This window comes from Bactrocera dorsalis, chromosome 5 (assembly GCF_023373825.1).
Source record: "Bactrocera dorsalis isolate Fly_Bdor chromosome 5, ASM2337382v1, whole genome shotgun sequence".
Taxonomy (NCBI): domain Eukaryota; kingdom Metazoa; phylum Arthropoda; class Insecta; order Diptera; family Tephritidae; genus Bactrocera; species Bactrocera dorsalis.
Genome location: NC_064307.1, coordinates 16,511,853 through 16,537,798, shown reverse-complemented (window position 1 = coordinate 16,537,798; position 25,946 = coordinate 16,511,853). Strand labels below are relative to the sequence as shown.

The following is a 25,946-nucleotide window of genomic DNA, read 5'->3' as shown; positions in this document are numbered from 1 at the left end:
ACGCAAGAAGAAGGACAAAGAGAAGTTGCAGAAAATGAAAGAAAAGTAAGTAGAACGAGGGTCACTGCTTGAAGGCTTCTGAATCGAAACCTTTCAACACCCACATATTCTTAAAACTTAATTTTTATCCCAACAACACCATAATGGTAGCTCTTACTAATTGACAAAATTTAAGTTAATTTTTTGATTTTCGAAAAATATTCGAACTTAAATTTCGAATTCGAAATTTCAAAGTAATACTTTCATTTTTATTTCCCTAGACTTTTCGACTGGCGTCCGGAAAAAATGCGCGGTGAACGCTCGAAAAATGAGAAGGTGGTTATCATTAAAAATCTTTTCGATCCAATCATTTTCGAAAAGGAAGTGCAGCTGATACTGGACTATCAGAATGAGTTGCGTGAGGAGTGCAGTAAATGTGGCACCGTACGAAAAGTAGTCATTTATGATGTGAGTATAAAACGGTTTATTTTTTAATCAAAATTTAATTTTTTTATTAATTTAATTAGTTAATTTTTTAACTTGTAATTAAATAATTTTATTATTATCGCTAAACAATGTGTCAAATAATTTTCCTTACTTCCAATCCACAGCGTCATCCCGAAGGCATCGCACAAGTGAATATGGCCGACCCCGAGGAAGCCGATGTGGTAATACAAATGATGCACGGCCGTTTCTTCGGACAACGTAAGCTGAGCGCGGAGCATTGGGACGGCAAGACCAAATACAAGCAAGTTTTCACTAACTACCAGCATTTAGTTGCGATTTTTAAGTTGTTTCTTTTAACAAACAGAATCGTCGAAACCGAGGCGGAGGTGCAGAAACGGCTAAGTCATTGGGATCAGTATCTAACGAATGAGGAAAATGAGGAGCGGGATGCCATCCAAAAGGCACTGAATGAGCCGACGGTGGCTGCTGCAGCGTCTTCAAATGCGGGGGAAACGCCGGTGCAGCAGAATGAGTTGGGAAGTGATGCTGCAGACACACCAGAAGTGTGTTAAACTTTAAGGAAATAGCTTACTCTGCAGACAGCGTGGACTCGCTCAAGTTAAATGCTTAAAAGAGGGAGCAATTGTAATCGTTGTAATGTCACATGTGTGGCTTTGCAATCTTTGAAATAAAACAGCCTAGCACGATGTAAATGTTGTTTTTGATGTGTTTTGGTAGGGAAGAAAGTAATGGAGCGAACTAAAATATTACTACTGCAACATAGTTGGGTCTAACAACTTCTTTTTGAAGCCAAAATTTTATTATTTCAACTTTACTTTTTCCGTGATGCTCCAAAACAGCTTTTATTATGCCCTGAACAACGTATATCGAGTGTGCCACGAAGGAAACATAGGGACCCTACAGTTTTTGAGTTATCGATTTCAAATTTTACATACGTCCTTCCCTCTCCAACAAGCTGCTTATTTGTCAGAATCGTCATTATCGGACCACTACAGCATATAGCTGTCATATAAACTGAAGCATCAAAATCCAGTCTTTGTATGGAAAACTTTTTTATTTGAGAAAATATCTTCACGAAATTTGGTAAAAATTATTGTCCAAGCCAAGGCTAAAATCTCCGAAGAAATGGTTCAGATCGAACCACCATAGGTTATAGCTGCCATACAAACTGACCCTTCAAAATCAAGTCCTTGTATGAAAACTTTTTTATTTAATAAATTATCTTAATGAAATTTGGCACGCAGCGTTGTTCAAAGCAGCGGTAAAATCTCCGAAGAAATTGGTAAGATCGGACTGCTATGCCATATAGCTGCCATATAAACTGAACTCTCCAAATCAAGTATTTGTACGGAAACATTTTTTATTTGGCAACATTTCAGGAAACTTGCCACCTGTGGAGGGTATTCTACCTCCAGTGCAGCTGAAGTTAACGTTTTACAGTTTTTATTTACAAATACAAATATACATACAGATCCATATATAAGTTTCAATTCTCAACACACTTACCTGCGTCCATTTTTGCCCGGCTGATCCATCACTTCCAATATGACTTCATTCGCATACTCATTGGGGTAGGTGGCATTCCAACGCGTATAGACCTTGCCTCGATTCTTCTCGCTGACTTTTGGCATTTTATGTTGACAGATGAAACGGAATCTATCCGGACAGGGGCGAGCAGACCATCTGTTTGTGGAATGTAGAAAATAAAGATTAATTTTAATAACGCTAAAATGCAAAGTACAAATAAGTAACCAGCTAATTAGCAGCGTCGGTGTGTATGCATGTATGTGTGTATATGCAATGTGCCGCATGCATTTTGAGTACCGCTGCCAAATTTCGTATGCCTTTCACGTTGCAAGTTGGCGCTGAGTGATTTCTATTTCATTTCACCAATGTGTGTATATGTATGCGTTAGTGTTTTTAGGCGTGCATATGTGTTTATAACGTTTGTTTAGATTCTTGTCTGGCGCTACACATCATTAACACGTCAATTGACCGCGATACGTTTTGAGCTGATGTGCAGTCGGACAACTTGATTAGCTGCTTCACACTTTACTCGCCCGCATTTTAAGTATGCTATTGTTGCATTCATTTATGGGAGTGTGCTGACACTATGACATTGTATTTGCAATTAAAATTGTGTTTCTAAATACCTTTCACGATCGCTTAATTATAGTTTATGTGTCAAATAAATCAAACGGTAGTCAAATATATACTATGAGTGTTTGATGTTTTGTACCTATAGGGCTAGAAGTAGACAAAAATCTTTAGGGTCGTTATTTTGTCGGCGTCATTATAAAGAAAATTCGACTAGTTGATCTTCGGATCGACGTAATATGAACGGCTCCAGATTTTTATGCGGCCAAAGACTGGCGCCAACATAAATTCCTGCAATAATCTAAGCCTAGAGATCAAGCGCTGGATAACTCTTGCAAAAGGTGCTACTTTGGGAACAGTAGCAGAAGGTGAGAAGCAGATTCCTCTCTTTCGAACAAAAATTAAGCTCTATAAGGCTCTTATCATTGCCGCTATTATGTGGTGTAGAAACAGTTGGATGATGAGAAAGTACTTAGAGCATTCGAGGGGGCTTTTCTCCGCAAGGTCTTTGGAGTCGCCCACGTGAGCGCTTAATATCGAAGATAGTGGTACCATGAACTGTATGAGCTCTACAGCAATATACTCGTAGATGCTGTTAAGCGCATAAAAATCCAACGAATGCGCTTTGTCGCTTAAAAGATGATGTTCCAACGAAAAGCTCCTTCGTTTCGTAAATCATGGATTGACAACGTAAGCAAGAGCGCCCACGTATTCAATTGAAGGACCTGCAGTTAGACTGTACAACTGGCGTGACCTCGCAGTGGATAGACAACTACCGAAGTTTTGTGTTTTCGGCCCAGGCAGACCCACAGTTGGAGTGCCAAAAAATAAAAAGAAATATTGCTAAAGCAATTAAAACAGCTAACCGATTCAAGATCTGCGTTCATGTGTTCTGACAAAGTTAGGTTAGTTTATTAGGAAAATCGCTGAGCTAGCCTATAATGCATCAGCAGGCACTTCCAGTCCTTACATCTATGTAGACAGTCAAGAAGCAATCAAACCTCGTTTTGCATATCGGCCAGAAGGTGAGGGTGTCGGTAAAACCAAGGACTTCCCGTCTACTGGGTGCCACTTCGCAAAGGCATCGGCACACGCTTTCAGATTGAGCCTGACAGATCGATAAGACTGCAGTAAATCTCAAAAGCAAGGCACCAGGGAAACAATGTAGCAGCTCTTGTGGAATTGCCGCGTATTGGCTATACAAGGCTTTAAGAATTTGAGTGTCAGACGGTTTCTGACATTGGAAAAGGTATCGTTAGTGACACCCCAGAGACGGTGGAAATGGCGTATCCTAGAGGATGAGTACTCCTCACGTTCTGCGTAACGTAACTCCATCTGGTATCACAAAGAACCAAACCTGGTATCTCTCTAACACATAAGCCTGCCAGACTAATCTTACTTTACCTAGGTTACTTTAACCTCCTAGGGTTGGACCCAGAGAGCCTTATATATCGACGAAGCACTTTGAGCATAATAAAATTTTGTTGAGTTCGATTTCAGTCGATTTTCCCTTTGGACCCAAGGTACGAGTATCATATCGGTGGTGCTTAGTCAAACGAAAGTTGGACAGCCGTGAAAATGTATTAGTGACATATTAGTTTCCCTTCAACGCACTCATCCGGTTAGTACTTAGAGGTAAGCTTAAGTTTGTTAAGGCATTAGCATATGTACAAATATGAAAGAATGTGGCAAACATATTTTTTAGGTCATCATTTTAACAATAAAAGCATTAACACTCACCTATAGTCTAGATTTGGGTCATACACAGCACAATGGTTTTCCAGGTTCTGTCTGATCCTGCAAAACAGGCGCTCATTAATAAAATCTCGAATATTTGTTTAAAGAAATTTAAATTTTACTTAAAAAAAGAATTAGAAAACTAAAAATAAACAATAAATAAATAGTTGAAAAACTTTATTACTCAGGTTCCATGCGACTGAAGGAGTCGTATGTTAAGTTCTTGCCGCTAATGCTCCACTGCCACACATTGCTTTGCCAATCGTAGGTGGCGCCAATCCAAATGGGACCAGTTACTGCAAGAAAAAATCATTTTTTACTTAAATTAATTTCCTTCAAGCGACCGCAAGCAATGCCACTTACATCCCCGCTGTGCGTCGTATTGTTTGAGGAAAACGCGCAATTTCCGATCGGCTCTATTCTGTGGTTCCGCCAATTTCGCGTTCTTGTCTTTGCAGAAGAAATGCGCCTCCAGCCAGCTGCTGGCCTGTGGCAGCAGCGAATAGCATTCGGAGCCGACACGTTGGAAGTGTGGCGGACACATGGCGTACATGCGCCGATTACGCAATGCCTTCGATGCGACATTTTGTGTGTTGAACACTTGTGACATTCGCTGGTCCAGATAGTTTTCATTCATGAAGGACACACCCGCTGAGGCGGCTGACACATGATATGCATTAATGTAGGGTGCCACTACGAGAAGAAGGAAATGATTATTAAAGTTTGGTAATATTAAATAAAAATATAATTATTTGTAACAATTAAGGACGTATAAGTAAGGTTAGGCAGCATCGAATATTAAATACTCTCATGTAAATTGAAATGGAATAAAATATCTCCTCAAAACATCGATCAGCAGTGTGACTAAATGTACGATTTTTCTCCCTTTGTTCCTATAAATTGAGTTCTGGCGACCAAAAATTGCTTTGGCAGAAAATTGCGCCAACATTCGATCAACGCTTGTGACCGATTATTTGACCAAAAATCACATTTTAACCATTAACCACTCCCCCTATTCACCTGATTTGGCACCGTGCGACTTCTTCCTTTTCGGAAAAATGCATTTTCCCATGAAAGGAAAGCGTTATGCAGACGTAGAGGCCATTCAAAAGACTTGCACCGGCATACTGGCGGCCATACCGGCCAACGAGCTAAAACACTCGTTCGACATGCTTTTGGACCGTGCAAAAAGCTGTATTGAAGCAGAAGGAGACTATTTTGAATAAAATAAATTGATTTTGACGAAAAAACTATTTGTTATGTTTTTCTTTTAAAGTCCTGTTTACTTTGGAACACACCTTGTATATTGACATTTTTTAGAATATTATTTCGATTTTATTGCCATATAAAAAACTATATAAATATATATTTTTGAAATACGGTTCAATACTTACAGCAGGCCAAAATGAATATTAACAGCCGCATTTTGTTGTTGTGCTGAGTTCTTTGTTTATAAATAAATATTTAATTTGTTGATGATCGCTTTTTAACACTTAAACTGCTACTTTTTTGAGTATTCCACTGTTGCGTTTATAACTGTACTTATGATTTTAGAAATTAAGATATGTTTGAAATGTACGCCTCAGCTGCATTGGAGATATGTATTTGCGTCTAAATATAAATAGTAATATGTTGAGGAGTGGGCTTGTCCGTGTTTACGACTCAGTAATTAATAACTGTAAAGAGAAAACATATAATAAATTTTTATTATGGTTGGCGGTAGTGAGAATTGTTAATTTTAATTTAATTTTTTTTTAAATTTTTTTTTAAGTGCGTGTATAATAATAATATGCATAAGACAAGACTATTGAAGAAGATGTTAAGTCAGCTGGTAAGGAAACTGAGTATCAGCTGACATACTCGTATAAAGCTAAAGTGGAAAAAATTGCATAATATGTTATATTCACTTATTTTTGTGTATTCCGAAGGTACCATAAATACATATATATGCGAATATTCTCCGAAAATTGCAAATAGTTTCGGAGACATGAGTTGAAACTTTAAAATCTGTTTTCTCGAACGCTTTATTCAAAGCCGATGAATAATATTTCTCTGCAACTCCAGTGCCGAGCGACTTGCTTAATCCATGATAATGATAAAAATTAAAGAGTTAAGGTTTTCTAAGTCACTCTGAAGTGTAATTTTTTCAAAAAAGCGGCTTTTTTGGGAAGCCGGTATTTGTCAAAAATCAAGCCTTTGAAGAGTGCTTCGACCCTTTCCAATATTTATCTAGAATTTGTATATGTTTTTCGGCTTTTTTAATTTGATATAATTTTGAGAAGAAATATCTCTCTAGACATATTTTTTCGGAGGTCCTCTTGAAGAGCGGATACGGAAACAAGGATATCCAAAACTTTTCAAAATAAATCGCCGATCATTGGAGTACATATATTAAATCCTATAAATGTACATTATTTTTATTTTTTATTAAAAAATACGATATAAGTGATGGCTCCTTACAGTATGCTATGTTTTATAAAATTTATTATTTAATCTGAAATGGTTGGAATCTTAGAGAGGCCTAAAATTCCGGTCAAACACAAAAGCCTAAAAATTCCAAATTTTTGGAATAATAATTAATATTTTTATGTTTCAATTGAAATTAAAGACTCTTAAAAGAAAAATGTTAATCTTTAATACAAATATTTTATGATCGCAAAAGTAGCTTTCAAAGCGCACTGAGTTCGATTGATTTGCAGCTTTAGCTATTGCTTGTTGTTTATATGAAGACTTTGAGATTTATGGCGGTCTGCGACAAGCGAACTCGTTCGCTTTTCAACTGCCACTTAAAAGTATTTGTATATTATGTATATACATGTAGGTATGTATGTATTTACTTCATGCCTAGGTATACGAGTCTACAAATGTTTACTGTTGGATAATTGGATTCATTATAAAAAATTAACGATGCACAAAATATCTGAGATTTATTCGCATTCATTTCTCAGACATTAATAAACCATTATGCTGTAGATACTCACGCGTCAAGCGTGCGCAGAAATGTGCCCTGTAGGAGATTTTGCATAATTATTTTTGACAAAAAATTTCATAGATTTAGGGTTGGTATATTTGAAGTTGTACAAAATAATTTCTACATTTTTTTTAATTTTAAGCAATTTTTTAAATAGCAACACCGAAAGCTTTGCGGAAATATAAAGTTGGGAAAATCGCTTGTGAGTCAACGATTGGTAAGCAACAATATACATAAATCTGTAATGATAAACTTTTTATTCTATGTAATTCTCAACTTTAGAAAACACTCTGTTGTAGAATTTTTGGTTTAGGGCGCCTAAAGGAGGGAATATTTCCGACCTGATGCTAATTGTAAAAATTTCGGCTGATGCTACAATATATATTTTACATCCTTTTACGATCAGAGGCCCTATGTTCCACCTAGGAACTACGGGAAAATATATATACGTTGGTTACTTTTATGTTTCGGGATTTAATTATCTGGAAATTCACAATTTTATCGTAGAATTTGACATTTTAGTGGCATGCATACTCAGAACATTTTAACATACGAGCGCTATTTGTATTGTTTACAGTAACTTAAAATTTTCCTCTGAACCAAAAAAAATTCAATCGCGAACATTTTCGTTCGATTATTTTTTTACAGCTTTCGATGTGAATTATCTCAGCAACAGCAACTTAACTCGAATTTTGGCGATGAAGCTCCATCATGGACTAGTGTTCATCAGTGATGTGTTAATTCAATCGAGGTCGTTTACCAATCCAAGACGAATTTTTGAAAGATCATCCAAAATCAGCTGTTGTTCCGGAAAACTATTAATACTGTGCGCAAACTGATACGAGTATTGTAAGATCGTCTTATGACCTATCGGCAGATTGATACAAATATAGGTATTGGTGGGACCAGCATATTGCATGAACATGTTCCAAAGGTTTTCTCTTGAGATCCCAAACCATTTTCAATCGCTAACAAAAAGGCTCTTGTGGATTGGTACGGTAGCGGAGATTCGAAACACATCTTTGACATCTTGACAAGATATGAATCGTGGATTTACGGGTATGAGTTCGAAAGTAAACAGCAGCCGACCATATGGCTGCTTCAATGTGCCGATTTCGAACAAAATTTTCATTCGAACTAGGAAAAATGAGTTGTCCGATTTCAAATATAGAGCTAGTACCACATAATTTATCGTTTTGTTGACATAACCTCACTTTTTCATGATATTTAATCAAAACAAATTTACCAAAAGCAAAAATAGTATTTGCATTTTGAGCATTCTGATGTAAGAAACGAAAATAAAAACTTGATATGATATCATTATAATTCGAAAAAATAGTCTTTAGACTTTTTAATATGCTGAAAATTGCTTGCATAAATATGTAACTGTTTATAAAAAGGTTATGAACTGCATTTTTGAAAAATGTTTTTGAAACTTTAATTTTCGAACACACTAACAATACTATGAATTTTATTCTCTTGCTTCTAAAATCTCGAAAACAAAAAGAGTGAATCTCAGATAACGTCATCATAACAATTTGTATAGAACTACATACAAATACATATATAAATTTCGTTTTGCTTGCCACTTGAAATAGTCACGCACGAGTTTAGGATTTTTGTATACAGAAATGATTAAGTGTTGGCCCGAAACGAAGCATAAAAGATTTAGATAATATTTAATCCGTACACTTAACCTCAACACACCCCAAACGCCTACAGTAAAGAATAAACAAAAGTATTGTATAACAATCGGAAGAGATTTATGAATGTATGTTTGTATATGGCATTTAAATGTTTGTATATACATATATATACATATATGTATGCCTTGATGTACCATAAATTCAGCTGCCATAAATCCATTAAGCATTTAACTTTCTTTCCAGTTAATTTGCATTTACCTACTAAATTGTTATTGTATACCAAATCGCAAGCTATTTCATACCCAAATGCAACTCACCAAATTTTGGAGAGAACATAAATAAGAATCATTTCAAAATAAAACAAGTAGAGAACACACAATTCTGTTTTCGGTGAATGTGGATTAACAGGAAAGCAAAATGCTAATTGCCTTCAAAAACTCAATGGGTTATATGTGTATGTATGTATATGTAAATGAAGGTACGCAATATGAGTATGCATGTACATATGTTTTTGTGTATATGGATGTATATGTTTATTTGGATTTCATACTTGCCTGAATGCTATCAACGATACCCATCAGTGCTACAGTTTGTTAGAAACATCAATCAAAACCAAAAAAAGATAAACCTTTACCAGGAAATTTTGCATACGAATTGAGTGGCGCATGCCAGATCCTTGAGTCTTGAAATCAATTTAAAGCTGTTTATGCATTTTTATAAGATTTTAACTCCTGTACCTGTGTAGGTTTTTGTGCACTCGGTATTAGTAAACATAGCAAGAACAGTTAACATCGAAGCTCAGCTTCACAAAATATTGCATTTGTTCGTGCATACTTATAAGATTATATATACCTCATGTATATTACGTCATATTGGCAACAGAATAATTGTGCGCCGCATTTTTAGTGTATTTCAGACATAATTTATTAGCCAATTAACATTTCAAAAACGGTGCTATTCTAGCAACTCCACCCTAAAATATGAAAATATGTTCGTACTTATTCGTTTATATCTGTATTAGGCATATTTGAAAAATCATGTAACTACATATATATGAGAGCATACCCTATAGGAAATTTGTTAACTGTCTGCGACACAATTTGACCTTCTTTTTTAAACATTTCCGTGGTTAATTATATAAAAAGGCAATAGAAATGAACCAAAAAATAAGCCACTTTACCACTAGACTGCTAAAAAATGCTACGGAGATTTTTTTATTCTTATTCAAACAACTGCAGCCAACTTCGCTAAATATTCTTCAGCTGAAATAGAATTTATAAGGAAAACTACCAGATATTTGGTTAAAGCCTTTTCTTGGCCTTTAAACAATGCTTTTATATAGTTAAAAAGGGTACTTAAAGTTTGGCGAAGGAAACGTCGGAGACCCGATCAAGTATTAGGGTGTTTTTTTTTAGTTGAAAAATTATTCTCAGTCCCGTCACGAAATTTCCTTGGAAATACCCTAAAAAAAAATTCCCTGAAAATTTTAGCCCTTAATATTAACATTAAGGACTGGACCAAGGCCTGTAAAACTTTTCCATAGAAAATACACTACAATCGTGGGTTTTTATCTTTAAATTCCTAAAGATCAGAGGTATTTTATGGCATCACTTTGACTTTAGACGCATATTTCTCAGAATTGTTCACTTTACAAAAGTGCCCAGTGCAATAAAGTCGTAACTCACACCGTCGATCTATGATTCAATGCCACAACACAATAATGAAGCCAAAAATATGTAGGAAATTTTATAAATATAAAAAGAAATCAAAATCGCTATCATTAATAGTTCTCGAGATATTCTGCTTTTTAAGCAAGGCTTTATACAATTTTTATAGAAAATGTATGAAAAAAGCATTTCCAACAGAGCACACTATTTAAGTTTATATGTAAATGAGCCTGCCTCTGTAAAAATATACATATATGTAGCACATCTATATATTGTATAACTAAGTACATCTGAAACATTTGAAGCAACTAACAAATCAGCTCAATAAATTTACTGTCAGGTTCAAGTTCAGGGTCAAGCTTAAAAGTAATAATGTAAAATATGTAGGCAGAAAAGTAAATATAAAGGTCAACCTTAATGTAGGCAAAAATTTACATATGTTCGCTTTCGAGTGCATAAATTAAGAGAAGTCGAAAGATAAACAATAAAACTAAATATGAAATGAGAAAATACAATGCTAAAACCTACGCGTAATTTTGTGCTGAGGCTTGTAACAGAATGCGACGCTTTGGAACAGAAATGAAAACAGAAACAGAAGCTGTCATATCTGTTTCTGTTGCTGCTAGATGTTGAAATAATTTGAGTTTTGCGAGTATTATTAATAAATTTTTATTTTAGGTGAAAATTTAGTTTTCCTTCAGTCCGGGTCAATTTTGATCTGAATTGGTTTTGGTATTGGTTGGTTGATAGGCTTAAAACATCTCGATTTTCTAAGATTTTTTCTTATTTAGTCCAAAGTTACACAGATTTATGTATAGGTAGCACTTAGTACAAGGAATTGGAGAGTAATGCAAATTAGGAAGCAAAAACTGAAATCCGCCTGCAAGTGGTTACTTGATGTTTTTATGTTCGAAATGCCTTCCGAGGTTCGATATTGTCTACTGAGGAGCGACTGAGTTCAGAAAAAACTTACTCAACTATTGCAGATTTTTATTTCAGTTGGACTTTGGTTTCAAATGCCACCAAAGGAGTAAGCCCCCAGAATCAGCGCAATTTCACTCCCTCGCAAAAGCGGAGTACACCAACTTTAGAAGATCTTTAAGTGTCAAATATTTCATAAGCATCACTTCCAAAACAGAAATGCAATGCTAAACCAGTATCATTACCGTTATAATGATATTGTTTTTCCATAACCACTAAGTGCTTTGAATGCAAGTAATAAATTGATATTTGCGTACCATTTCTGGCTGGAAGAAGGAACATTATTTGCGAATAAATATGGAAATGTCAAGCGAAGTAATTCGTCTGCTGCGCTAATGCAGCTATCTAGATAATTTGTTGTGCCAAAATAAGTGCGGAGAATACACCAACACATATAGTATGTATGTATATATGTATATGTATGTATTGAGTATGCGTGAGACATGCAATAATTCATTGAACTGCGCTTCATTGTGCTCGATTGTCTGCTTTGCATGAAAATGTGTCAATTGCACGCCCACTTTCTATCGTTCGCCGCAGACAACGCGTCATTGCCAAGAGCCGGCGCCAATAACAAAAACAACGAACATGCAGAAGAAGCCGATGAATTGTGAAGCGTTGAAAAAGCTGTAATTCAAAGCGGTGAATGCTTGAAGCGGCCGTCAGCGCCGGTGACACCAACGGTACTGCTGAGCGTGCGGCAGCGTTGTGATTTACACTTTGTATGGCTTTGGCAACAATGTAATATATTACAACAACAACAAGAGTGACTATGTTTCTTATTTATGAAGATATGTATGTATGTTGGTTGAGTGCTTCTAAAAGTCATGTTAATATGTTGTAGTAAATGTGTAATTGTACAATGCATGCTGTTGTTGTTATACCACGAACCCTGTATATTAAGGTAAAAAATTAGATCCTTGTATGGAAAACTTTTTTATTTGAAGAGATACCCACACGGAATTTGCCACAGGTTATTGTCAAAGGTATCTAAATTTATTGTTCAGATCGAAACACTATAACATATATGTAGCTGTCGTACAAAAATGACCGATCAGTCTTGTCTTTGTATGGAAAACTTTTTTGTATAAAGAGTTATCTTTACAAAATTTGGCAGATATAATTACCAGAGGCAACGCTATAATGGTCGAATATATCATTCAGATCCGAACACTGTAGCATATAGCTGTCATACAAACTGACGAATGAAAATCAAATTCTTCTAAGGAAAACTTTTTTATTTAAGAAATTATCTTTACGAATTTTCGCACAGATTATTTTCGAGGAATACGTTACAATCTCCGGAGATTTTATTTAGATCGGTCTACTATAGCATATAGCTGTCATACAAACTGACCAATCAAAAACAAGTTCTTGTATGGAACACTTTTTTAAATGAACAGTTATCTTAATGAAAATCGGCAGATATTATTACCAGAAGCAACGCTACAATCTCCGAATATATCGTTCAGATCGGAACACTATAGCTTATAGCTGCCATACAAACTGAAAGATCAAAATCAGGTTACATAGTTTTTAAACCCTTCTGATGCTATAAGAAATGCACATGAGCAGGGTATTATTGCCTCGTTGCAACCGAAGTCAACGCTCTTTCTTGTTTTTGTTGTTTTTCCTACCGCTGCATTGTTGCGCATAAATTGAGCGATGACAAAATGCACCTTGAATGCCAGCAATAATAAAAATCACCGCCAGCGACATTGCACACCGTTAAGGTACGTGGTGAATTAAGGTGAAATAGCAGCAACACACACCCATGCACTTGTGGCATGCCACTTAAAAGCGTACATACACAAACACATGCATTTAAAGTGGAAAATAATATACAATATGTAATCGGGGGTAATCGCAAAATTATGTTTACGCTGGCGCATAAATACAGGAAAATTATACAACAAGTTAGGAAAATTTAATTTTTCGCAAATAATTTTCAGCGCACATTTTACCGTTGTTTATGTTATACACATTTGTAAACACTTTTATGTCTAAATCATTATGTTGTGTTAATAAATTTTGTGTTTCTCGCATTTGATGTTTTATGGAAGCTGCGTGCAATTTGCGAACGGAAGTGGGTATAATTTCGGTTACTCACAAAAAAAAAAAAATAATACACAATGTTATGTTCTCACATTTCCTTGAATGAGTATATTTATTTTGTTTTTTTTTTTAATAGGAAAAACTTGTTTTCCTCAGAATTTACGACATTTAAATGATTTCAATATGACTTCCCTTCTTGCTATTGCTGTACTTATGCTATTTTGGCATATAAAATATGCAGGTCAACTTTTATTAATAAAGTAGACACATAAATATGCATAATAAAGTAAAGTTTTTATACTATGACTTCGCAAATGTTTGTAGTTTTACGTCTGTATTTCCAGTTATTAAAGATATTGGAGCACATATTGCTAGAACTGAGTAGAATTTTTTTATAAACTATAATTTAGTTAAAATTTCTGGTATACATATGCTATGCAGATGCTGGAGATAAGTGATAAACTTATGTATATTAAAAAATATTAAGTATGAGAAGCTGATTTTTGGCAGGAATAAACTCTAAATTCTTTCACTGATGCCACAACTATTCGAAAAAATCTTTTTTTTTTCGATTCTAGAGGGTAGCTGGGAGCCCTTTTGTACTACGGAAGATATTCCTTGCGAATCAAGGCTGAGGATGTATTCCAGTCTAGAGACCGAAGTTATAAAAAAAATATTAAAAAGTATTTACTATTTCATATTCCTTATTCCTATTGAAGTGAATATAAAAAAAGGGTATAAAAAATATATTTTTCCTAATTTTGAACTTTCAATTTATATGACAGCTACATCCTGTAGTAATCCGATCTGAACGATATCTTTACGATTACATTTTTTATTCAATAACTCTTACCAAATTTTGTGAAGATATCTTGGCCAAATAAACCATTTTCCATACAAGAACTTGATTTTGGGCGATTAGTTTTTAAATGCATCCCCATACATGAATGGTAGTCCGATATCGGCGGTTCTGTGGATGTGAGCAAAACTACATACCGTTATCTAGAAAATTCAGAGAATAGTTCGTGTAGTACAGGCAGATATATGTGATTAAATCGACTTAAGTCGTTAAGCTGATCGTTATGTACTAGAATATCACCTCAAGACTAGAGTATTCCCTTAAGAATACTTATCCCCTTAAAGCGGCACGTACTGTGAATAAATTATTAATGCTTCATTTCCTGTTTTTTGCTGATTTTTCCTACCTCGTCTTCGATATTGAAATTTCAGCATCAAGTCTGCTATCCTATATCCTTTATGCTCCTATAACCTACAGCTTTGTGGAATGTTTAGATAAAAACGATTCATGACGTAAACTTGAAAGTAGATTGTCCAGATTACCTAGTTATAAAGAGAAAATTCAAGAGACCTTTCGTAATTCCAATAGTCGCTGTCAAAAAGGTTGTGTTACGGCTTTTTGCACCAGAATATTACTCTAGTATCTGTTTTAAGATTATAGTTAGTTATTTTAAAGTAAAGCGTACGACAGCGTAGTGTTAAAATTGGTTTTCAGTTCGTACCTAATTTTGGTCCAATATTTTATAATAAAAAACTTTGTACTTCAGATGGGTTTCTTAAAAGTATTCTATAATCCATTCGCGGACATGATAAATTTGTAAAAGGATACCCTATTATGTATTTTATAAGAGGTTATAAGTACCCTTCTAAGATTACTGAAAATATTAGTTTGCATTACAAATATATTTGTAAGGTGGAGCTTCAAAAAAAGTTTACATGAATATATCAAATTTAATTTATTCGAAATAGCCGAAAAGATACTCGAATTCTTTGTATGAAAACTATTCCAGCTGCGGAGCCTTACCATGACGACTGGACTACTGTGGAGCACTTAGACGGCTGTCATATTATTTTAAATCTCAGAAATAATTTATATAAATTTATTTATATTGCTAATGATATAATTCAGTTCACGTTTTCTACAAGAAGAAAAATCTTAAAATTTTGTAGTTTTGAAATTATAAGTAGAGTGGTGTAATCCCTAAAGGAACTATATTAATTTGCTCAAAAATAAATATACATACAATTAAATAACACTACAAAAATAAAATTTGAATTACACTCAGCAAGCAAACAAAGTGCATAGGCACAATTATCACTGTGACCCACTGTAAGTGAATACAAACACACACTCATGCATGCCAGCGCGTGTATCGCTTCGCTGCATTGCCATTTCACGCTGAAAGATAAGGCTGCATGAGGCACGGCACTCTAAAAAATAATAGCAATAATAATAAAATAAAAACCCGTTGCTGCAATTAATTCAGCCATTCCGCCATTCCCGCATTTGTGCTCGAATTGGCGCTTTCATGTCTGGCGTGTGCTGCGCCAACAACAACAATACAAATAGTAAAAATAAGAAAAAGGCTTTGGAATCGAATAATAACTAGATATATTGTATAATATACAATACATGCGTTGTATTAATTAAATAAATTTTTTACAAACGACAATTTGGTGGATGAACAGGTGTGTTAATTTGTTGGTTTATTTGGTATACTTATAAATATGTATGTACTTGATTATGAGCGTGTTTTAGAAACAATAATAATGCAATAGAGTGTCAATAAGTGTGGTATCTTTCGCTGGACCTATAAGCATACATATGTATGTGAATTTATGTATATATGTATATAGCATACATACTTGCTTATTTTGATAGAATAAATTTTGACTTGATTAACGGTTCTGCTAAATTTATAATATGTAATATATATATGCCTTTTTTGGTTTAAAATTACATGTATATATAAACTTCTTTAAATAGTAAACAATTGCGTCATTTGCCTCAGTTTTTTTTATAAAAAGAACTAGTTTCCAATTAAAGCTGTTCTATTTACAACTATTTTGTGACGTCAGAAAATATAATTTATTCCTTAACAGATATTTTGGGCACAAACAAACTATTTGATTGCTCATCTCCTTTATTCCTAAAGAACTGATATTTGCTTTTTAATTCTAAAGGTGATCATAAAAATTAAAATATCTTTTCTGTTAGTATTTTATACTGAAAATAATTTGTTAAAATTTTGTGTTACTAAAATTAGAGACCGAAATTTAGATGTTGAAATTCAGAGAAATGTGAATAATATTATTGAAACTACTGTATATGACTATTTTAGAACTCAAGTTAGTAACTGAAAATGGAAATTCGAAGAAACGCCTCTGCGAAAATTGACAAAACAAGTATTCTATTATTATGAGATCTTAACTAAAATGGATATACAAAATTTACATACGAAATCTTGTTGGTCACAATTTGCGCGAATTTTGGTTAATTGAGTATTTATAAGTAGATTAAACGGCGCTTGAAGTAGACAAAATAGTGTTACTAGAAATTATTTTATTATCATACATATACAATATGAAAATAACTACCTAGATATATCCATATACAGACACTTAAAAGGCATATTGAAAAAAGAGAGAGAAGTATTTTTTTCGTTATTAAAAGTTGTAGTTTAAAGTAGAATATTTCAAGAAATTATTGGTGGGTTTAAGAACATTTGTTTTTTGAGAATAGTCCAGCCTTTTAAAAAGAAAAAAGGAAACCCACGAGGAACTAAACACATCATTTTCATTCTCCAGAAGAGAAGATTCCACCAATAATTCTGTAATCGGCAGTTTTAAGATAAAATCTACATATTCACTGACTGATCAAAGAGCGAATCAAGAAAAGGAGCAAACACAAACTATACTAAAATTCAGCCTTTCAGGCCGAAATTGTGGGCATAACAGAAAATGTCAAGAAGGCTTCTGCTCTAACCAGTAATTCGATAAATATTCTAGTGGATAGACAGCAAAGCGGCAATTCCATCCACCCGTAGAGCCAATATGTTATAAAATATTGGTTGTTTAAAGTTATCCCTCGTTAAAGGCAAATACGCTAGAGAAACGTTCCGTGATATTAATGGTGTTTTGGGAGATGGTAATCTATCACTGCGGAGGAATGGTTTCGACGATTCAGAGCGGATGATAAGCCAGCCGACGGAAGAACTGTGACGACGAATACAGATCAAATCATGGAAAAAATCGAGTTAGACCGGCATATGGCATCTCGTGACATCGCCCAGAAGATGGGAGTTAGTCACCAAACCATTTTAAACCATCTGCAGAAGGCTGGATACACAAAAATGCTTAATGTTTGGGTGCCACATGATTTGAAGTAAAAAACCATTCTGGACCGAATTAACACCTGCGATATGCTGCAGAAACGGAACTATTTTTACCCATTTTTCAAGCGAAAAACGGTCATGGTTGAAGGCTGGTGAATCTTCTCAAGCGTTCAGAGTTGGCCAACACGAAGGGTGTAGTGTTCCACACGGACAACGCCAGACCACACACTTCGTTGATGACTACGGGAGCTCGGATGGGTGATTTTATCGCATTCACCATATAGCCCGGACATAGCGCCAAGTGATTATCACCTGTTCCTGTCCATGGCGAGCGCCCTTGTTGGTGTAAAGTTGAACTCAAAAGATACTTGTGAAAAGAGGCTGTCTGAGTTCTTCGCAAATAAGGAGGGGGGCTTCTACGTAGGGGGTATTATGAAGTTGCCGTCTAGATGAAAACAGATTATCGAACGAAACCGGCAAGGACACAAGCAATAAGGGAGCTTAGTAACGTTGTAGGGGTTATGATATGGCGCCTACCTTTAAGATCCACCTTCAAAAGATGAGAAAAGTGGATTCAGCGGAATGCAGAGCATGGAGGATGATGAGATTCTAGAATATTATCTATGCGAACGCCCAGCCATCAGCTGGATGAAAATGGACACATTCCACGGCTATCAATACTCCAACATAAGATATCTAGGGCATTTGGAGTGAAAAAGAGTCAGGTTTTCACCAAATCCACGAAGATGCTGGATAAAGCTTAAATTGGTTACCAATCGGAAGCACAATGGGACTAATGATGTCCTAAGCGCGCCTACGGTCTGACTCTCATTCGCATCCCTTTTCAACGAAATAAAGTATTATTTATTCATCATATGAAGCAACTTCCTGAAGCATATTTCACTCATTTTTTCAAATACTTCCTATCTTCGAAGTTCATGCATAGAAAAGTTAAGCTTAAAGCTCTTACTACAATTAAAGTGATTTAAGGAAAGTAAAGAAATTCTATTGAAAAGTATCCTCAGGCATTGTTCTCCTTTCTTGCCACTTTCTAACCCCAATAGAAAACTGATTCTCAAGCCTGGCTGCATCTACAAACATTCACTTTCCTACGTATAGCAAAAAGCAAATGTAGAATTCATCGCTCTGCAAATAAACATTTGTGCTCATATATGTACATTGGTACATATCTATATGTATATCTACTACATACTTTCATATATGGGGCACACAGCAAGGCTTGTACAACATTTCAGTCACGACTGACCACTCGAAACTCCACTCACGCTCAGTTGTCAATTCGCAACAACAACAAATATTTATGTTCGAAGCTCGGATATGCATGCATGTCCTTCTGTGCACAGAGTACCACCATGTGGCATGTGGCAAGTGGCAACTGACAGTGAGTATCATCTTTCATTCCACTGCTCCACTGTTGAGCGGCAAAAGTTTTTCTGTACGCTTCACGATGACTCGTCTTTATGTGCGGCAACACTTCGGCCAAGGCTTCTTCTGCAGCACGCTTTGAAATGCTTGCCACTGGCAGACGCAGCGACTAAATGGAAATTGAAAAGTCATCGATACGCCAGTCGAACTTGTTGTTTTGTTATTGTTGTTATAGCCATGGCTATCTCCCACATTCGCTGTTTCGTTTTGGCTTTTGTTTTCGTTTAATAGCGGGATACTTGGCGTTTTTGCACTCATTTTATTTCGTGTTTGGTGCTTGATATGCTTAAGTGGCGCCATGTGGCAAAAATAATAACAACAACAGCCACATATAGTACGTTAAGTCTGGTGCGAAAGTATCGATATCAGGTCACGTAGTGCGTGTCATGCGTCCATTTAGTTGCCTGTGTTTCTAAAAATATTGACTTTGATTTCAGAACACTATTAAATGCACCGTTAGTTAGGTGAAATTAAGTATGCGGTCGGTCGAGAAAGGATGCACTTGAGCACGGCAACTGTGTTCACTTAGGCGAGGAGATTGCTATATATGGCTTCTGTTGTATAGGGAGCTCATATTATCAAGATCGTTAAAGAAGATTATACATGGCTTTAAAACTGTTCAGTTTGAAATCCGTTAGATCTGGGGCTTTTCATATTTTTGCACACCTTAGCGGTCGATTGGTAAAATAAAATACCAAATTTATTTGTAAGGTTATGTTATTATTCTTTGGAGGATCCCGAAGTACGGAGTCACCCTTGAACTACTATATACAGACCTCTGTGAAAACAGAAGATATAGCTCTTATAATCAGATCTTATAAGTCGACAAAAAGCCTTGAGGACAATACAATGCTGCCTCTCCGTTTCCTTTCTATCCTCACCAGTTCACCGAAATGTCTGAAAGTATGAGCCGTGGTGCTTAAGCTATAACACAAAGACCGGACAATCAAGAAAGAACTGATAATGCTACTGCCTAATCTTCTTCAGAAAAGCTTCTAATACTGACATCCGGTAAGATTCCCAACAATATCGCATGAGCATCGTGGGGTAACAACCAGTTAGAGTCTCTACCGTTGGGGAAAGGCAAACCTTACTGAGGCGAAGAGAACAAAAACATTTGTAGTCGGAACTTCGGCATCGAAAAACTTTGTATGAAGGACCAGGAGGAATTAGTTATTCATAAACTTTATTCACTAGCGCAATATTTGGCACTTGTCTCCAGCCTCTTCGACCTCACTTCATCATCTCATAGTTTGATGCTCAAAAGTATTATCTCTACAATGTTCTTCTCTTCTATCCAAACTATTGGCAAGATGCCCGATTTCTTCTACAGTGGAAACTATTTCTTTTAAGGTATCACTTGGAAATATAATATAGAGAATCACACAATGCTGCTTTATTTCAGGCTTACTTTTGAGGTTATATTTGCTTAGGTAGAGATCAGTTTTCATGATGATTAGTCATGATTACGCTCAATTATAATTTATTACAGTTTTATTCCTTTTTTATTTTACTATAGCATCTCAATAATTGTAGTAAAAGTTCGAAGGTGCTGCCACTTTTAACAAAAAAAATGTTGTATAAAATAATATTATCTTTTTATTTCACCTTCAAACTAATATTTACACCATGTTTAAAACACCATTAACTTTTCTTCCGAGAATTGTTAAATTTGTGAAAATTTGATATTGCTTGTAATAATTATGTACTTAAAAAGACGTTAAAACTTTATGATGTCATAACATTACACTAATCATGGCCGATTACAACTGGTGTACGACAACAACATAATGAGATGACGAAGCAATCGTGTGTTTATGCTTAGGCTTACACATAGATACATACATATGTACAAATATATAGATAAACAAGTGTTTTTCCATATATCACATATCACATATTTGAAAATGAGGGGGAGTGCCGAACCGGCCGACTCACTTCTGGTAATTATTAATATTTCCGCATTGTTGTCAGACACGTTGATTATGTGATTAGAAAAACATAAATGTTGACACTGTTACATAGCGTAAATTTATGCATATAGCATACTAATTTACATGTGCTGTAATATTATATTTGTGTTATATTTAAATATGGTATTCAAACTGTGAGTATTTTTTCTAACGCATTTTGTTAAGGAATCCGAAATAAAAAAAAAAATATTATTTGATATTTTGCATATTTGGAAATTGCAAGGAATAATCAAATTGTAAATAGTGAGTTTAAAATTGGGTGTTAAAAAATAAATTTGTATAAATTTCGGGATCCCGAAATCGCGATTCTTGAATTTGGAAGTCTTCTTGTGCTAAAAGGCGAATTGTGTCTTTATATAAATATTGTATTCGCACTGAAATATATTTAATCGAGTTTCTAAATTCACTGATATATGTACATATCTCGGGATCCCGATATTTAAAAAAAGAAGTAATTTATTAGTGATATAAAAATCGTCTTCATTATACAAATTTTTAATTCAAAAAAAGGTGATATACAAATGATTTTTATATTAACTTCGGGATCCCGAAATTGTGTATACATGGCATTAATATATTTTTTCGAAGGACTAAATTAAAGACAATTTTCCCGGAAGCTCGAAATTTCAAAAATTAGGCATTTTTTTAAACTATTAAATAGATTATATGAAATTATATGACCGGGAAATAAAAATCATCTTGAATACATAAATTTAATAATCAAAATTGGATGGTATAAAAATGTATTAATATAAAACTCGGGATCCCGAAATTTTAATTTACGCCTCAGTCTCATGTGGCTTTAAGGAGAAACATAGAGGTGTATAAATATGGTATTTTGAAATATTTTCTTAGAGTTCATAAATTTAATTAACTTACATATATCGAAAATAATATTAAATTGTTTAAAATTAAATTTAATTTGCTTATCACGGGATACCGAAAAGTTTGAATTGTATGTAGTTTTTGTTATTTTATTTTTGTTGTCAGGAATTACATACTCTTAAAGCAGAATCAAATTCAAAATTTTTATATATGTATGTATAGTTTAAATTTTAATGCTACAAAAGCTGTTTTTTTTTAAATTTCGGGATCCCGAAATCATAATTTAGTAATTTGGAATTTTGCTAGTGCTAAAGTGAGCATTATTTAAGCGTATAAATACAGTATTTAAACTAAAAAATTTTGTTTTTTGAGTTTTCAACTTGAAAATCCGGGATCCCGAAAAATTAAAACTTTTTTTATTATTTGTTATTTTTTTACACATTCAAAATTATATTTGCTTAAAGAAAAATCTTGCAACAAAAACAATTGTTTACAAATTTCCGGATCCCGAAATTATAACTTAATTTTTTGATAGTCTCATAATGCTATAGGGGAATTAAGTACATACATAGGTGTTTAAATATGGCATTCAAACAAAAATACAATTTTTGTGAGTGCTCAAATTAATATATCCTCACGGGATCCCGAAAATTTTAAAACATATGCATTTTTATTGCTGAAATCAATTTATGTACCAAGTAACAAAAATAATTTTCAACATTTAAGTATGTACACACATATGTAGTTGAAAGTAAAGTGCTATACAAAATATTTTTAATTTTTCTCGAGATCCCGAAATCAAAATTTTGAAATTTTAGGATTTTCTAATGGTACAAGACTGATCAGCAGTCACGAAATCTGATACGAACTGCATGTGTTGTTTCAATTAATTGTTTGTATGTCCACTAATATAATTGATTTTTAATTTATTTTTCGGTGAAGTCTTTGTTTTCGAAAATTCGAGGCTTTACTTTGTAACTTTAACACGAGCGTAAACTCGTATGCTGATCAACCACCGGTATAATATCAGGTATTTTGTTGGAACCGATGCATTTGTTTGTATGTGTACATGTGTGTGTAAATGTCAGCTCACATAACTGCACATCATCCATTATTTCATAATGTACAGTTATAATTTTTCCCATTTCACATGCTCAACCAGCGGAAAAATTATAAAAAAGTACGTAAGAGTCATTGTTGGTGTATGTTTGTATGTATGTGTATATACATACATATGTATTTACTATGTAGTACAGTACTTCTACCATATACACTTGTGAGCTAAAAATAGACGTGTGTGTTTTTTTTTTGTAAATTTGTATGCATGTGGCAATAGAAAAAGTAAGAAAGGCCAATGTCAAACAAAGTTTCTCAAATAATAACAGCAACACCATACAACTTAAAACCCACGTGAGCATTAGCAGCTGCAACAACAACAATATTATCTACGAAACATAACACTGACCATGAACAATGACTTTGCGCTTGAGCTTCCGATGTGGCATTCACCAGCTGCGACTAGATACGAGTATGTTGCAAGTAAGCAGTACGAGTAAGTAACACGGATATTTGGGTGACAAAGCAGCCAACAGCCAGCAAACATATGTACCAACTCATTATTCTTTTCACACAAAATTTCGGTCGCTTGGATGCTACGCCGAAGAATGTACTGAATAGGAGTAAGTACATAAATCTTTGTAAGTACCTATGTACGTGTGAGATACATATGTGTGTGTGAATGCGTGTGTTGCTAAGCAAGGTCATAGAGTAACAACAGTTTTTATTTCAACCGGGAGCTTAAGCGGTTACACACACAGGTTTTGTTCTTTTTGTACCCTCCCCTACCCCTTCGGAGCCATCAAGCAAGCGCCGTGACACACAAATCTTCAGCGCAGCATCTTTGACAACTTAGGTGGCAGTAATGCTTTACTTTAAGCTGTCATCGTCTCAGCGTGAAGCTAACTGTGCTGGCCGTGTGAGCATGTTCTTACAACTTTCCGCTTCTGTGGCGCTCAATTTGCGTGCGGTTGTGGCGTTTGGACGTTTTGTTGCTCGGAACAAGTTTTCCATAAACGGGCGTTGAATTATTTATCTTTGTTGTTGTCGATGTTGCTGGTCTATATTTGCGTTCGTTTTGGGCGCCAGTGATGTCATACGGTACTAGAACACAAGCACTGTGTGTGGATTTTAGTAGAAAAATACATATATATGTATATATGTATATGAGTATGTACAAAAATATATATGCATATGTATAAAAAATCAACAAAAAAGTCGCTTATGATTAAAAATAAATTAATATTTATGTACAAGTGAATTATGGAATATAGCAGACAATGACAACAAAACATGTCGCACCATTCGTAAGGCGGGACAAGGTCGACTCATTGCGTTAAGTCAATTGGAAGGCTTAGCTTTGTCACAGACTTAAGTCATGGATTACCAAAATTAAAAAATTATTTTTTGTAGGCTTTACTATGAGTAAGCTGTGGAGAGACCGTAGAGTTTGACAGTTGGTGATGATCGTGAGCCCAAATTGATAATAGATTACCAAAGAGAGAAAATTGTTTAAAGTTCAAATCGAAATTAATATCAAATAAGTTTGTCGATTTAGATATGTAATAAAATATTTTTCCAATGCCTTTTTTTTGTATACATAAACTGGGTCATTGTCTTATGAAGTCGTAAACGATAAATATTATTACCGACGGTGAGACAGAAATATTGACAAAGAACAGTTACAAGTATTTTGAAGTAACTTCTGGCTAAAAGTCAAATAAAATATTATCCTAAAAGCTAAAAACCCAAACAAAAAAGAATAGCGGGAGAGATACAAAAGCGGACATATATGCTCTTTAATACTGGGTAGACCATTTGGCAATAAAGAGTGGATAGCCCCATAATCGAACTCCAGCGTAGATAACAAAAAATAAACGTAAGAAAACTGGCCTCTGACAACGGCTAATGATTTCAGAATACATATCAAATATGACAGAGAAGTCTCTATATGCATCGTGAATCTCTACAAAGTCCAAATAGGTGACAATCAAAACCAATTATGACTGTAAGTCCCCGGGAATAGTCCGAAGCTCTGTATATGATTTCCGAGCGACAACCCAAGTTTCGTTACTCATTTTTATCAAGTGTAAAACCTTAAGCATAGTGTCTAAAACTTTCATTTTTAATTTCTTTCACAAGACTGAAACATATGTGTCCAATGCTTTTTAAAAGTGTATCTAAATATAGGTAAGATTTTCTATCATTCATTTAGCTGAGTCTGCTGGCTTCGTAATTTCGCATCGTTTTAATATACCTTTCTTTGACTTTGGCGACGGCTTTTAGTTCTCTCTAATGAATAGCATCTTTATCATTTCAATGTTAGTTCATATATCTGCCTTTAGTTTCTGTCACTTATGATGCCTTTACAAAGCGTTCAGGCCTTCACTGTCCTAAATTCGTAATAATGTTTTTCTCTTTAAAGAAGTATTGGTTTCTTAACTATTTCAGGCTCGTTTTAAAACTCGAAATGGGGCAATTTTGGTAGCTCATATGAAAATCTGCTTCTTTAGAAAATTTTATGTTTTTTTTGAAGTGGTAAGTGCAATATTTTTGGTGTGTCTAATGGAGTACAAGTTTCCCGCATGAACTTAGAGGCCTTGAAACCTAAATATCTCTCAAGAGATTTTCTGAGAAATATATTTTTGAAAATAGGAGCTGCTTCCGCTAAATTCATAATTTTTCTTTTACCAGATATTAATTTCAAATTTAGCTACGGAATCCATTGTTGTATAGAATTTCATAAAAAACAAAAAAAAAATGATAATCTCATTTGCACATAAGCTATATAATACCAGTCACACCAAGAATATGATTTTGATTGGGTAGTTAGAATTACAGCTATGTATAGTGATTCTCTATAGCAAGTATATTCTGTAATGGTTTGATACCAAAAACTGAGAAACTAGTTC

General features: G+C 34.5%; 2 protein-coding genes across 9 annotated transcripts in view; one reads left to right on the top strand and one right to left on the bottom strand.

The window, feature by feature from the left end:
• Positions 1–1,139, top strand: part of LOC105222449 (uncharacterized) — a 32,892-nt gene extending 31,753 nt beyond the window's left edge. For all 7 annotated transcript variants that reach the window (XM_049458965.1, XM_049458963.1, XM_049458966.1 and 4 more), the window contains 4 exons: positions 1–45; positions 261–447; positions 591–727; positions 791–1,139. In XM_049458965.1, coding sequence (XP_049314922.1) covers positions 1–45; positions 261–447; positions 591–727; positions 791–998 — 577 coding nt within the window. In that variant the 3' untranslated portion in view covers positions 999–1,139. The remainder of the gene's footprint in view (positions 46–260; positions 448–590; positions 728–790) is intronic.
• Positions 1–25,946, bottom strand: part of LOC105222450 (trichohyalin) — a 95,017-nt gene that overhangs the window by 2,893 nt on the left and 66,178 nt on the right. Inside the window, exons 2-6 of one of the 2 annotated variants that reach the window (XM_049458960.1) lie at positions 5,676–5,957; positions 4,645–4,974; positions 4,466–4,577; positions 4,285–4,341; positions 1,954–2,130 (exon numbers count right to left, since the gene is read on the bottom strand). In XM_049458960.1, the coding sequence (XP_049314917.1) occupies positions 1,954–2,130; positions 4,285–4,341; positions 4,466–4,577; positions 4,645–4,974; positions 5,676–5,706 (707 nt within the window). In that variant the 5' untranslated portion in view covers positions 5,707–5,957. The remainder of the gene's footprint in view (positions 1–1,953; positions 2,131–4,284; positions 4,342–4,465; positions 4,578–4,644; positions 4,975–5,675; positions 5,958–25,946) is intronic. The other variant, XM_049458961.1, reaches the window with a different exon arrangement.